This window comes from Salvelinus fontinalis, chromosome 32 (genome assembly GCF_029448725.1).
Source record: "Salvelinus fontinalis isolate EN_2023a chromosome 32, ASM2944872v1, whole genome shotgun sequence".
NCBI lineage: Eukaryota > Metazoa > Chordata > Actinopteri > Salmoniformes > Salmonidae > Salvelinus > Salvelinus fontinalis.
In genome coordinates, this window is record NC_074696.1 from 32,355,060 (window position 1) to 32,367,899 (window position 12,840).

At 46.4% G+C, this 12,840-nt stretch overlaps 2 protein-coding genes across 2 annotated transcripts in view; one reads left to right on the forward strand and one right to left on the reverse strand.

Moving 5' to 3' along the window:
* LOC129831097 (protein Jumonji-like) overlaps positions 1-5,386 on the forward strand; it is a 98,470-nt gene extending 93,084 nt beyond the window's left edge. The window contains exons 14-18 of the mRNA XM_055894130.1: positions 417-705; positions 1,140-1,270; positions 1,516-1,699; positions 2,258-2,365; positions 2,928-5,386. Coding sequence (XP_055750105.1) covers positions 417-705; positions 1,140-1,270; positions 1,516-1,699; positions 2,258-2,365; positions 2,928-3,107 — 892 coding nt within the window. The 3' untranslated portion in view covers positions 3,108-5,386. The remainder of the gene's footprint in view (positions 1-416; positions 706-1,139; positions 1,271-1,515; positions 1,700-2,257; positions 2,366-2,927) is intronic.
* A 941-nt stretch (positions 5,387-6,327) lies between these two features.
* Positions 6,328-12,840, reverse strand: part of LOC129831098 (dysbindin-like) — a 31,717-nt gene continuing 25,204 nt past the window's right edge. Inside the window, exon 4 of the mRNA XM_055894131.1 lies at positions 6,328-8,060. Within this exon, the coding sequence (XP_055750106.1) occupies positions 7,852-8,060 (209 nt within the window). The 3' untranslated portion in view covers positions 6,328-7,851. The remainder of the gene's footprint in view (positions 8,061-12,840) is intronic.

Sequence of the window (12,840 nt, forward strand, 5' to 3'; positions counted from 1 at the left end):
AGTCTGTGAAAAAGATCTCATTCTATAATGCAATCAAGATCCTCCATTTGACAGATGAAACCACAGACGGACTGACCACTCTACCTACAGGCTATGATCCGTACAGGCTGTGATTCCCCACAGGAAAGCGGCCTCTCAGGCTGTCATTCACTTTGTCAACCTTCTCTCTCGCACATCTTGAGGCAGTGCATAAGCACAGACCTTCCTCTGACTGTTCAAAGCTGAGGGGTTACACGGCACAGTTGATGTCCAGCATAACACACACACACACACACACACACACACACACACACACACACACACACACACACACACACACACACACACACACACACACACACACACACACACACACACACACACACACACACACACACAGTTGGATGAGCCTGAGTGGTCTCCTCTCGCCCTGCCAGGTATTCTGTTCCTGCTGAAGAGAAGGTGAAGCTTGACAAGGTGGTTCACACACTGCTGCAGGCCAACGGGACCCCCGGGCTGGAGATGCTGGAGAAGAACATCATGATCTCTCCGGAGGTGCTTTGTCGAGAGGGTATCAAGGTCCACCGCACCGTCCAGCAGAGCGGTCAGTTTGTGGTCTGCTTCCCTGGGACCTTTGTGTCCAAGGTCTGCTGTGGCTACAGTGTGTCGGAAACCGTTCACTTTGCCACCCCCCAGTGGATGAACCTGGGATACGAGGCTTCTAAGGTAAGGCTGAAGCTGGAGCTGCTGTCTGCTGCTATCTGCTGCCTCCCTGTGGCCATTTAGAGATATAGCTCATTGTCTACAACAGTATCTCTAGAACAGGGCTGCCCACCCCTGTATCTGGAGAGCTACTCTGTCCTGTAGGTTTTCGCTCCAACCCTAATTTAGCACACCTGATTCTAATAATTAGCTGGCTGATGAGATTAATCAGGTTAGTTCATTGGGGTTGGAGCTGAAACCTCCATGAGGGTATTGTAGCTCTCCAGGACAGGGTTGGTGAGCCCCGCTCTACAGTCTATGCACATTTTTGTTCCTGTTGATTAGTGTAGTGTCATGTGTAATCTGTAATGTAGTTTAATCTGGCTGGTACAAAAGTCTGTAGAATATTCTGTCAATGTTCTGTGTTAACCCAGTGTCTCTCTGCCTTCCATCTGTAGGACCTTAAATGCCGGCACATAGCCAAACCCTTCTCCATGGAGAAGTTACTCTACCAGATCGCCACGGCCGAATCCAAACGCGAGAACGGACACCTTCTGACAACAATCTCCGCTCTTCTCAAAGACCTCAGGTGAGTAGCTATGGAAACCGGTCACATCAAAACATGGATGCTGTTAGCGTCAGCTGCCATGGCAGTATGATCAAAGACCCCAAATGCACTCCATGCTTTAATGGATGAGCTTAGTGTCTACATCAAGGCCGAAAGACATTGAAATAGTACTGACTGTTGTTTGCTGTACTGTGCTTAATCCCTGAGTTGAGTTCTGTTGTGGCGTTCAGAATCACTGAGTTGTGTTGCTTTGTCTGCTCCAATAGGAACATAGAGATGAGACAACGGCAGGAACTGTACGAGGCGGGGCTTCTGTCTTCTGCCCGCTACGGAACACACGACAACAACCTGGTGCCCGGCGACGGACGCAAGAAACCCAGGAAGTGGCTGGCACTAGAGTCCTCAGAGAGACGCTGCCAGACCTGCCAACACCTCTGCTACCTGTCCATGGTGAGAGCTGTGCCATGGGGAATAGTGCTAGGGCTGTGCCACGGGGAATAGTGCTAGGGCTGTGCCACGGAGACTAGTGCTAGGGCTGGGCTACGGGGAATAGTGCTAGGGCTGGGCTATGGGGAATAGTGCTAGGGCTGGGCCACGGAGACTAGTGCTAGGGCTGGGCTACGGGGAATAGTGCTAGGGCTGGGCCACGGAGACTAGTGCTAGGGCTGGGCTACGGGGAATAGTGCTAGGGCTGGGCTACGGGGAATAGTGCTAGGGCTGGGCTATGGGGAATAGTGCTAGGGCTGGGCTACGGGGAATAGTGCTAGGGCTGGGCTACGGGGAATAGTGCTAGGGCTGGGCTACGGGGAATAGTGCTAGGGCTGGGCTACGGGGAATAGTGCTAGTGCTGGGCTACGGGGAATAGTGCTAGGGCTGGGCTACGGGGAATAGTGCTAGGGCTGGGCTACGGAGACTAGTGCTATGATAAGTTGAACTAGCGCTGGTGCAGGGTGAGGATGAATGGAGTTGACCACGCTATGAAAATATGTGTTGTGTTGTCTACACCAGGTGGTCCAGGAGAATGAGAACGTGGTCTTCTGTCTGGAGTGTGCTCTGAGATACGTGGAGAATCACAAGTCCTGCAGAGGCCTCAAGATGATGTATCGTTATGATGAGGTAAGATGCCTTCCCAGATAACCGGGAACATTCCCAGGACATTAGCTAATGTTCCCATTTAACTGCGCTATTGAGTATATTGCTGAAGCGTTACAGATTGCGCGATGGACATGTAAAGTACATTTTCCGATTGAGCTGTCACATGCAACATTTACCGTGAACGCTGTCTCCATCACCTTGGGAACATTGCCTTTTAAGTTTAAATTGGGCTTTAACGCTGAACCTCCGCGATACGGATTGAATAGAGCCCTAAACTAGTTAGGGTTTTATCTAACATTAGGATGATAACGTCCCAAAAACATGAAAATATATATTTATTTTTTTATGTTTAAAATTAAATATCCTTGGCATGTTTTGTGTTATTAGAACTTTTGGGCAACCTAATGAATGTTCTGGGAACAATCACAGAACCGATTTTAGTTTGCTGGGATGGCCCGTTCTTATCTGAGTAGAATTGCTCAGAACCTTCAACAGTAGAGTGACGTAACATGCATATAACACATGTTTTCTCTCTGATTCCTCCCTTCCCTGGTTGTGTCCCCCATGCTTCACCCCCCTGCAGGAGCAGATCAACAGCTTGGTGAAGCAGGTGTGTGGCAAGGCCCTGGAGAAGACGACTGAGAAATGTAATGCTGCGAGCCCCTTTAAACCACCACCCAAACGCGGTCCCCGGAAGAGAGCCACCGTGGAAGTGTCCCTGTCCCGCCTCTCCTCCCACCTGTCTCCCGCAGCCGTCTCATAAGGACGTTAACACCCCCCACTGCCCCTCCATCTTAGTTTGGCGAATCACTGTTGTCTTTTTTAAAGAAAGAAAGAATATTTCCAGCTTTTAATGCCCCAAATCTCCCCTACCTATGCCCCTTACCATGACAAACTACCCCCCTTAGTATGGCAAACTTGTGAAAGCAAACTGTATTTTTTTGCACTAGCACAGAAAAAACTATTTTTCAGTTATTTTTTGGGGGGGGGGGGGGTTAGTTGATGTCATCCTTAGCATTAATTGAAAAGTTCACCGGTAAATGTTGTGCCCCTTGCACTGCCCCCCTCTACACTTTTTGAGGAGAGGGTCAGATTGGTCTTCCCTATCCACACTGCAGTCACACCCATCGCCACCTGTCACTCAACTGTGAACAAAGGGACGAACGGAGAAGGTGCTCCTTTTTTCATTTTTATTGAAAGTAGAACCCAAAGTTTGCTCTCGTCTTCAGTTTTTGAAGATGACTTGTTTATATTCTCCTCTTTTACCTGCAGCAGCTCCTGTTGTTTAGGGTCTGTTGCGCCCTAACCCACGCCAGGTAAAACTTGAAAGGCAGATGTGTTTTGGCTTGCTTGTTTTTATTTTGGATTTTAGCTTTGATTTTAGTCTTCTGTGTTTATTTTGTTGTTTTGTTCCTTGGTGGCTGTGGAACTAGCGGTGCCGTGGCTGTATGTCAGAAATACAGCCTGGTGTGCCGTATGTCAGAAACACAGACCTAGGTGCTGTGGCTGTATGTCAGAAATACAGACCTGGGTGCCGTTGGTCTCTGTGCCCGTAGTAGAAGGGAGGCCTCCTTTGCTAGCGAGTGAAAACTGTGCCTAATACTCAGCAAGGAGATCCATAGTTTTTGGTGCTGTTGGTTATTATTACTGTATAACAATACAAAAGAAAGGTGAGGTGCTGGCTAACTACTAGCCTCCTCTCCCACAGGTCGGTAGCCTCTACTCTCCTCTCCCACAGGTCGGTAGCCTCTACTCTCCTCTCCCACAGGGCGGTAGCCTATACTCTCCTCTCCCACAGGGCGGTAGCCTCTACTCTCCTCTCCCACAGGGATGATGTTCAAGGTTTTAATGTCCCACAGGGTTAGGTTAGGGTTCTAGGCTCTCCTCTCCCGCAGGGTTAAGTTAGGGTTCTAGGCTCTCCTCTCCCATAGGGTTAAGTTAGGGTTCTAGGCTCTCCTCTCCCACATGGTTAGGGTTCTAGGCTCTCCTCTCCCACAGGGATAGGGTTCTAGGCTCTCCTCTCCCACAGGGTTAGGGTTCTAGGCTTTCCTCTTCTAGATGTGCAATCATGTTAACATTCCATTCTTCCAGTCCTATTGTTTCAGCTGTACCAGTAAACATTAATTATTTTATTATTATTTTATATTTTTCTTGTGTATGCGTTCTGATGTGCGCGTAGAACCACTAGTCAAAGGGTGTAAAATGTGAAATATGGAAATCCATGTTCTTTTTTTGCTTTTGCATTTTCCCTTTTTCAGATGTATTATGTATGATTTTAGGAGTAAGTCCAACACAAAAACATAAACTTTTGTACATAATCCTGTAAATGTCTTTAAATACTTGAGCCTTTTCTGGGGTGAAGGAAGGAATGATGCCTCTAAAGGTATTAGTGGAAGCAAGGGAGGAAGTGCTTGATGAAGAAAAAGCCTTACGTTTCAGTTTCTTCATGTGTGTGTTTGATGCTTACAGGGTTGCTCTGGTTACGTGTATACATTTAAGTGCTGCTTACATCAGTGAGAAAGATATGGAGTAGCAATGGCCCCCTATTTTATTTTTATTTTTTAGCTTTACTTTTTTAAAGAAAAGGGAAAATGTGTTCACAAAAAAAATGGTTTTAAATTTTCATTACTGAAAATTCAACAATGTAGTAGCTCCTCATGTTGCACTGAGCTTGCCAGTGGTGGCTGACAAGGTGATCCTATTATCCAGTTTGTTGGTTGTTGTCCTTTACAGAAGACTGAACTGTTTTAGGAGTATTTAATGAAAACCAAGTTGGGTGTTTTCCACAGAAAGTGGTTGTCAAGTTTTTATGGCCTTACAATGTATTTTATTCAGATTCTTTTTTTTTTTTTGCATTTTCTTTTTCTACAGTATAAACTATTGCTCACGGTCTGGCAAGTTAATTTATTAGCGATGCGTCTCCAGCTTTCCTTCCATTTGGAAAGATTTCATGTTGGTTATATTGCCAGTTTTTTTACTTTTGCAGTTTGTACTAAAAGTTTAATAAAAACGTACAGACAATTCACTGTCTTTTCTTTTGAACCTGTGTGTATGTCTGTCTTTGTTCTGAACATGTCATGTTACGCAACTCACTAACCATTCTACAAATACGTCTACTTTCCATGTCCAGGGGCCAAGCCTGAATAATTGGTCCATAACTTGATATAAATGCATTCACTATGAAACTAAAGAGTACGCGGACCGATGTTGTCTGTAATGTACCTGCATACTTACCAGGGTCCAGGATGAGTTCTGTCCCGACTCTAGTAAGCCAGCCCAACCAGGTCATTGAAGTTCAAATGGTGAAAAATAATATAGAAAAAGGGAAAATCTAAAAGGCATGCCATAACAAAAAGGTATGAAACCAACGCTGTAAGACCCCACCAGACCGAGAGGCTACTTAGTCCCCGTCTCACTCTGCAATAACCTGCTATTCACCCACACCTGTGAGCTACTACTCCATTAGCAGGCCTTTTGCTGTATGATATGATTCTATATAATCATGTTACACAGTTTACAAGTCATTCTAAACACCTATTCTTTCCATTAGACTGACGAGGTGAAAGCTATGATCCCTTATTGATGTCACTTGTTAAATCCACTTCAATCAGTGTATATGAAGGGGAGGAGACGGATTAAAGAAGGATTTTTAAGCCTTAAGACAATTGAGACATGAATTGTGCATGTGTGCCATTGAGGTTGAATGGGCAAGACAAAACATTTCAGTGCTTTTGAACGAGGTATTGTAGTAGTTGCAGGCCTCACCGGTTTGTGTCAAGAACAGCAACACTGCTGGATTTTTCACGCTCAACAGTTTTGTTTGTGTATCAAGAATGGTCCAGCCAATTTGAGGGGGGGGGGGGGGGGGGGGGGGGGTTTATAAATCAACAGACTCCTGGAGGGAGACTATGAAACAGGGTCAATCTATTCCAGTTTCATTTCATTCTGAAATAACATTAAGGTATCAGTATGAGAAATGGTAGTACAGGGTGTTGAAATATTTATTACCAAGTCAAGAGATTTTAAGAAATAATACTGTAACCACAGTGTTCAACATGGAGTTATTTCTTTACAGAAAAGGATGAAAATACAGGAAACATAAATTACGCATCTCTTCCTCCATGCATCCAGTGCATAGCATGTATTCCGCTCAGAGTTTCGGTCTGTTCAGTGTCTTAGCTCCCATCCTCTCAGGGTTTTTGTCTGTTCAGTGTCTTAGCTCCCATCCTCTCAGGGTTTTTGTCTGTTCAGTGTCTTAGCTCCCATCCTCTCAGGGTTTTTGTCTGTTCGGTGTCTTAGCTCCCATCCTCTCAGGGTTTCGGTCTGTTCGGTGTCTTAGCTCCCATCCTCTCAGGGTTTCGGTCTGTTCGGTGTCTTAGCTCCCATCCTCTCAGGGTTTCGGTCTGTTCGGTGTCTTAGCTCCCATCCTCTCAGGGTTTCGGTCTGTTCGGTGTCTTAGCTCCCATCCTCTCAGGGTTTCGGTCTGTTCGGTGTCTTAGCTTTCATCCTCTCAGGGTTTCGGTCTGTTCAGTGTCTTAGCTCCCATCCTCTCAGGGTTTCGGTCTGTTCAGTGTCTTAGCTCCCATCCTCTCAGGGTTTCGGTCTGTTCAGTGTCTTAGCTCCCATCCTCTCAGGGTTTCGGTCTGTTCGGTGTCTTAGCTCCCATCCTCTCAGGGTTTCGGTCTGTTCGGTGTCTTAGCTTTCATCCTCTCAGGGTTTCGGTCTGTTCAGTGTCTTAGCTCCCATCCTCTCAGGGTTTCGGTCTGTTCAGTGTCTTAGCTCCCATCCTCTCAGGGTTTTTGTCTGTTCAGTGTCTTAGCTCCCATCCTCTCAGGGTTTCGGTCTATTCAGTGTCTTAGCTCCCATCCTCTCAGGGTTTCGGTCTGTTCAGTGTCTTAGCTCCCATCCTCTCAGGGTTTCGGTCTGTTCAGTGTCTTAGCTCCCATCCTCTCAGGGTTTCGGTCTGTTCAGTGTCTTAGCTCCCATCCTCTCAGGGTTTCGGTATGTTCAGTGTCTTAGCTCCCATCCTCTCAGGGTTTCGGTCTGTTCAGTGTCTTAGCTCCCATCCTCTCAGGGTTTCGGTCTGTTCAGTGTCTTAGCTCCCATCCTCTCAGGGTTTCGGTCTGTTCAGTGTCTTAGCTCCCATCCTCTCAGGGTTTCGGTCTGTTCAGTGTCTTAGCTCCCATCCTCTCAGGGTTTCGGTCTGTTCAATGTCTTAGCTCCCATCCTCTCAGGGTTTCGGTCTGTTCAGTGTCTTAGCTCCCATCCTCTCAGGGTTTCGGTCTGTTCAGTGTCTTAGCTCCCATCCTCTCAGGGTTTCGGTCTGTTCAGTGTCTTAGCTCCCATCCTCTCAGGGTTTCGGTCTGTTCAGTGTCTTAGCTCCCATCCTCTCAGGGTTTCGGTATGTTCAGTGTCTTAGCTCCTACTCTGACCCTTATGTGGCCTGAGCTGCTGTCCTCAAAGTGTTTAAGTGTCTTGCTTCTGGGTGGGGGGTGGTGGCCTCTCTGCTAGGACAGTGTTGTGGGGAACCTCTGCACCCCAACAGGACGGTGGCTGCTGTCCTCCCTGCCCCCTTCATCCTCTTCGTCATCGTCCCCAGCATCGGTGTCCTGGCTGTCAGTGCATGTGGAGGAGAGGGAGGACAGCTTGTTTCCTAGCTCAGCCTGGGTGGGAACCTGCAGGGTGATCTCTGTGGTTAACGAGTCAACATCTGGACCTGAGAGACATACGGAGGAGAGACGTTTTATGCAGTGCTAGTGAATCAATCAAACTAGGAAGTTGCTGTTCACTGTGCATGTCTGTTTATAAAATACATTTAAATAAAAATATTATTGGGGTGGGTGTAGATTTAATATTGCAGATTGGTTGTGGCTTCCATCATTGGAATTTTCTGCATAATTTCCAAACCCCATTATACAGTACCAGTCAAAAGTTTGGACACACTTACTCATTCAAGGGTTTTTCTTTATTTTTACTATTTTCTACATTGTAGAATAGTAGTGAAGACATCAAAACTATGAAATAACATATGGAATCATGTAAACAAAAAAGTGTTAAACAAATCAAAATATATTTTATATTTGAGATTCTTCAAAGTAGCCACTTTTTGCCTTGATGGCAGCTTTGCACATGCTTGGCATTCGCTCAAACCAGCTTCATGAGCCTCCAACCGCAAGGCACTACAGAGGGTAGTGCGTACGGCCCAGTACATCACTGGGGCTAAGCTGCCTGCCATCCAGGCGGTGTCAGAGGAAGGCCCTAAAAATTGTCAATGACCCCAGCCTCCCCAGTCATAGACTGTTCTCTCTACTACCACATGGCAAGCGGTACCGGAGTGCCAAGTTTAAGACAAAAAGGCTTCTCAACAGTTTTTACCCCCAAGTCATAAGATTCCTGAACAGGTAATCAAATGGCTACCCGGACTATTTGCATTGTGTGCCCCGCCCCGCCTCCAACCCCTCTTTTACGCTGCTGCTACTCTGTTTATCATATGCATAGTCACTTTAACTATACATTCATGTACACACTACCTCAATCAGCCTGACTAACCGGTGTCTGTATGTAGCCTCGCTACTGTTTTTCACTGTCTTTTTACTGTTGTTTTTTTTTCTTTACTTACCTATTGTTCACCTAATACCATTTTTGCACTATTGGTTAGAGCCTGTAATAAAGCATTTCACTGTAAGGTTTACACCTGTTGTATTCAGCGCACGTGACAGGTCGTCACCTGGAATGCATTTCAATTAACAGTTGTGCCTTGTTAAAAGTAAATTTGTGGAATTTCTTTACTTCTTAATGCTTTCAAGCTAATCAGTTGTGTTGTGACAAGGTAGGGTTGGTACACAGAAGACAGACTTATTTGGTAAAGACCAAGTCCATATTATGGCAGTTAAAACAGTTAAAATGAGTTAAAATAAGTTAAAATAAGCAAAGAGAAACGATACTCCGTCATTACTTTAAGACATAAAGGTCAGTCAATCCGGAGAATTTGAAGAACTTTTGAAGAAAGTTTCAAGTGCAGTCGCAAAACCATCAAGCGCTATGATGAAACTGGCTCTCATGAGGACCGCCACAGGAAAGGAAGACCAAGAGTTACCTCTGCTGCAGAGGATAAGTTCATTAGAGTTACTAGCCTCAGAAATCGGCATTTAACCTCACCCAAATAAATGCTTCACAGAGCTCAAGTAACAGACACATCTCAACATAAACTGTTCAGAGGAGACAGTGTGAATCAGGTCTTCATGGTCGAATTGCTGCAAAGAAACCACTAATAAAGGACACCAATAAGAAGAAGAGACTTTGCTTGGACCAAGAAACACGAGCAAAGGACATTAGACCTGTGGAAATCTGTCCTTTGCTCTGATGAGTCCAAATTTGAGATTTTTGGTTCCAACCACCGTGTCTTTGTGAGACACAGAATAGGTGAACGGATTATCTCTGCATATGTGGTTCCCACCATGAAGCATGGAGGAGGACGAAGTGTAATGGTGGTTTGCTGGTGACATTGTCAGTGATTTATTTAGAATTCAAGGTACACTTAACCAGCATGGCTACACAGCATTCTGCAGCGATACTCCATCCCATCTGGTTTGGGCTTAGTGGGACTATCATTTGTTTTTCAACAGGACAATGACCCAACACAACTCCAGGCTGTGTAAGGGCTATTTTACCAAGAAGGAGAGTGATGGAGTGCTGCATCAGATGACCTGGCCTCCACAATCCCCCGACCTCAACCAAATTGAGATGGTTTGGGATGAGTCGGACCGCGGAGTGAAGGAAAAGCAGCCAACAAGTGCTCAGCATATGTGGGAACTCCTTCAAAACTGTTGGAAAAGCATTCCAGGTGAAGCTGGTTGAGAGAATGCCAAGAGTGGGCAAAGCTGTCATCAAAGAAAGGGTGGCTACTTAGAAGAATCTAAAATCTAAATATATTTTGATTTGTTTAACACTGTTTTGGTGTCTTCACTATTATTCTACAATGTAGAACATAGTAAGAATAAAGACAACCCCTTGAATGAGTAAGTGTTCTAAAACTTTTTACTGGTAGTGTATATAAAATATATATTTTTAAAATATATGTTCCTTTATTATTTCCCCTAACATTACCACCCCTCCCCTAATTGGAATAAACTAATGTACAACAACACTTAGGCTTCTACTTCCAGCTCATACATACTATGCACATTTTACAGACACAGTATATTTTACAACATACATACAAATACACATACATATATATACACTGCTCAAAAAAATAAAGGGAACACTTAAACAACACAATGTAACTCCAAGTCAATCACACTTCTGTGAAATCAAACTGTCCACTTAGGAAGCAACACTGATTGACAATACATTTCACATGCTGTTGTGCAAATGGAATAGACAACAGGTGGAAATTATAGGCAATTAGCAAGACACCCCTAATAAAGGAGTGGTTCTGCAGGTGGTGACCACAGACCACTTCTCAGTTCCTATGCTTCCTGGCTGATGTTTTGGTCACTTTTGAATGCTGGCGGTGCATTCACTCTAGTGGTAGCATGAGACGGAGTCTACAACCCACACAAGTGGCTCAGGTAGTGCAGCTCATCCAGGATGGCACATCAATGCGAGCTGTGGCAAGAAGGTTTGCTGTGTCTGTCAGCGTAGTGTCCAGAGCATGGAGGCGCTACCAGGAGACAAGCCAGTACATCAGGAGACATGGAGGAGGCCGTAGGAGGGCAACAACCCAGCAGCAGGACCGCTACCTCCGCCTTTGTGCAAGGAGGAGCACTGCCAGAGCCCTGCAAAATGACCTCCAGCAGGCCACAAATGTGCATGTGTCTGCTCAAACGGTCAGAAACAGACTCCATGAGGGTGGTATGAGGGCCCGACGTCCACAGGTGGGGGTTGTGCTTACAGCCCAACACCGTGCAGGACGTTTGGCATTTGCCAGAGAACACCAAGATTGGCAAATTCGCCACTGGCGCCCTGTGCTCTTCACAGATAAAAGCAGGTTCACACTGAGCACATGTGACAGACGTGACAAAGAGACGGAGACGCTGTGGAGAACGTTCTGCTGCCTGCAACATCCTCCAGCATGACCGGTTTGGCGGTGGGTCAGTCATGGTGTGGGGTGGCATTTCTTTGGGGGGCCGCACAGCCCTCCATGGGCTCGCCAGAGGTAGCCTGACTGCCATTAGGTACCAAGATGAGATCCTCAGACCCCTTGTGAGACCATATGCTGGTGCGGTTGGCCCTGGGTTCCTCCTAATGCAAGACAATGCTAGACCTCATGTGGCTGGAGTGTGTCAGCAGTTCCCCGAAGAGGAAGGCATTGATGCTATGGACTGACCCGCCCGTTCCCCAGACCTGAATCCAATTGAGCACATCTGGGACATCATGTCTCACTCTATCCACCAACACCATGTTGCACCACAGACTGTCCAGGAGTTGGCGGATGCTTTAGTCCAGGTCTGGGAGGAGATCCCTCAGGAGACCATCCGCCACCTCATCAGGAGCATGCCCAGGCGTTGTAGGGAGGTCATACAGGCACGTGGAGGCCACACACACTACTCCTCATTTTGACTTGTTTTAAGGACATTACATCAAAGTTGGATCAGCCTGTAGTGTGGTTTTCCACTTTAATTTTGAGTGTGACTCCAAATCCAGACCTCCATGGGTTGATAAATTTGATTTCCATTGATCATTTTTGTGTGATTTTGTTGTCAGCACATTCAACTATGTAAAGAAAAAGTATTTAATAAGAATATTTCATTTATTCAGATCTAGGATGTGTTATTTAGTGTTCCCTTAATTTTTTTGAGCAGTGTATATAAAATTTTATTGGTTGCAAGAATTTTGTAGAATAATTTAAATGTAAAATTTCAAAGTTTTAAATCCAGTGTCGTTTTGTGTATCAGTTCATAAACCATGTGCCATGGAATCGGTAAATCGAAAATCTCCTCCCAACGATTTTGCTATCTATATGGCACAGCTGTCCATTTGTTGGTCCTCAAATGAAACTGGTATACTTTTTTATTTATCACAGTTTTTTAAACCAATTTTGGTGATGCCCACCCCACATCACACCCTGACCTCACCAAATTGAGAAATAAAAGCCCCCCCCCCCCCCCCCCCCCCTTGGCGGCGGCTCCGGTTCGGCTCCGGTTCGGTGCGTAGCCCCCGCTCCACCTCTGGCTCCCCCCACCTTGGTGGCGCCTCCGGTGCGGGGACCCTTGCCGCCGGCCCCGGACTGAGGACACTCGCCGCAGGCCCCGGATCGGGGACCCTCGCCGCAGGCCCCGGACTGAGGACCCTCGTTGCAGGCCCCAGACTGGGGACCATTGCTGGAGGCTCCGGACTGGAGACCGTCGCTGCAGGCTCCGGACTGGCCCGTGGAGCAGGCACAGGATGAACCGGGCTGTGAGATAGCACTGGAGATCTGGTGCTTATCCTTAGCACCACTCTTTCAGGCTGAATGCCCACTTTAGCACGGCACCTCCAGAGCGCAGGCACAG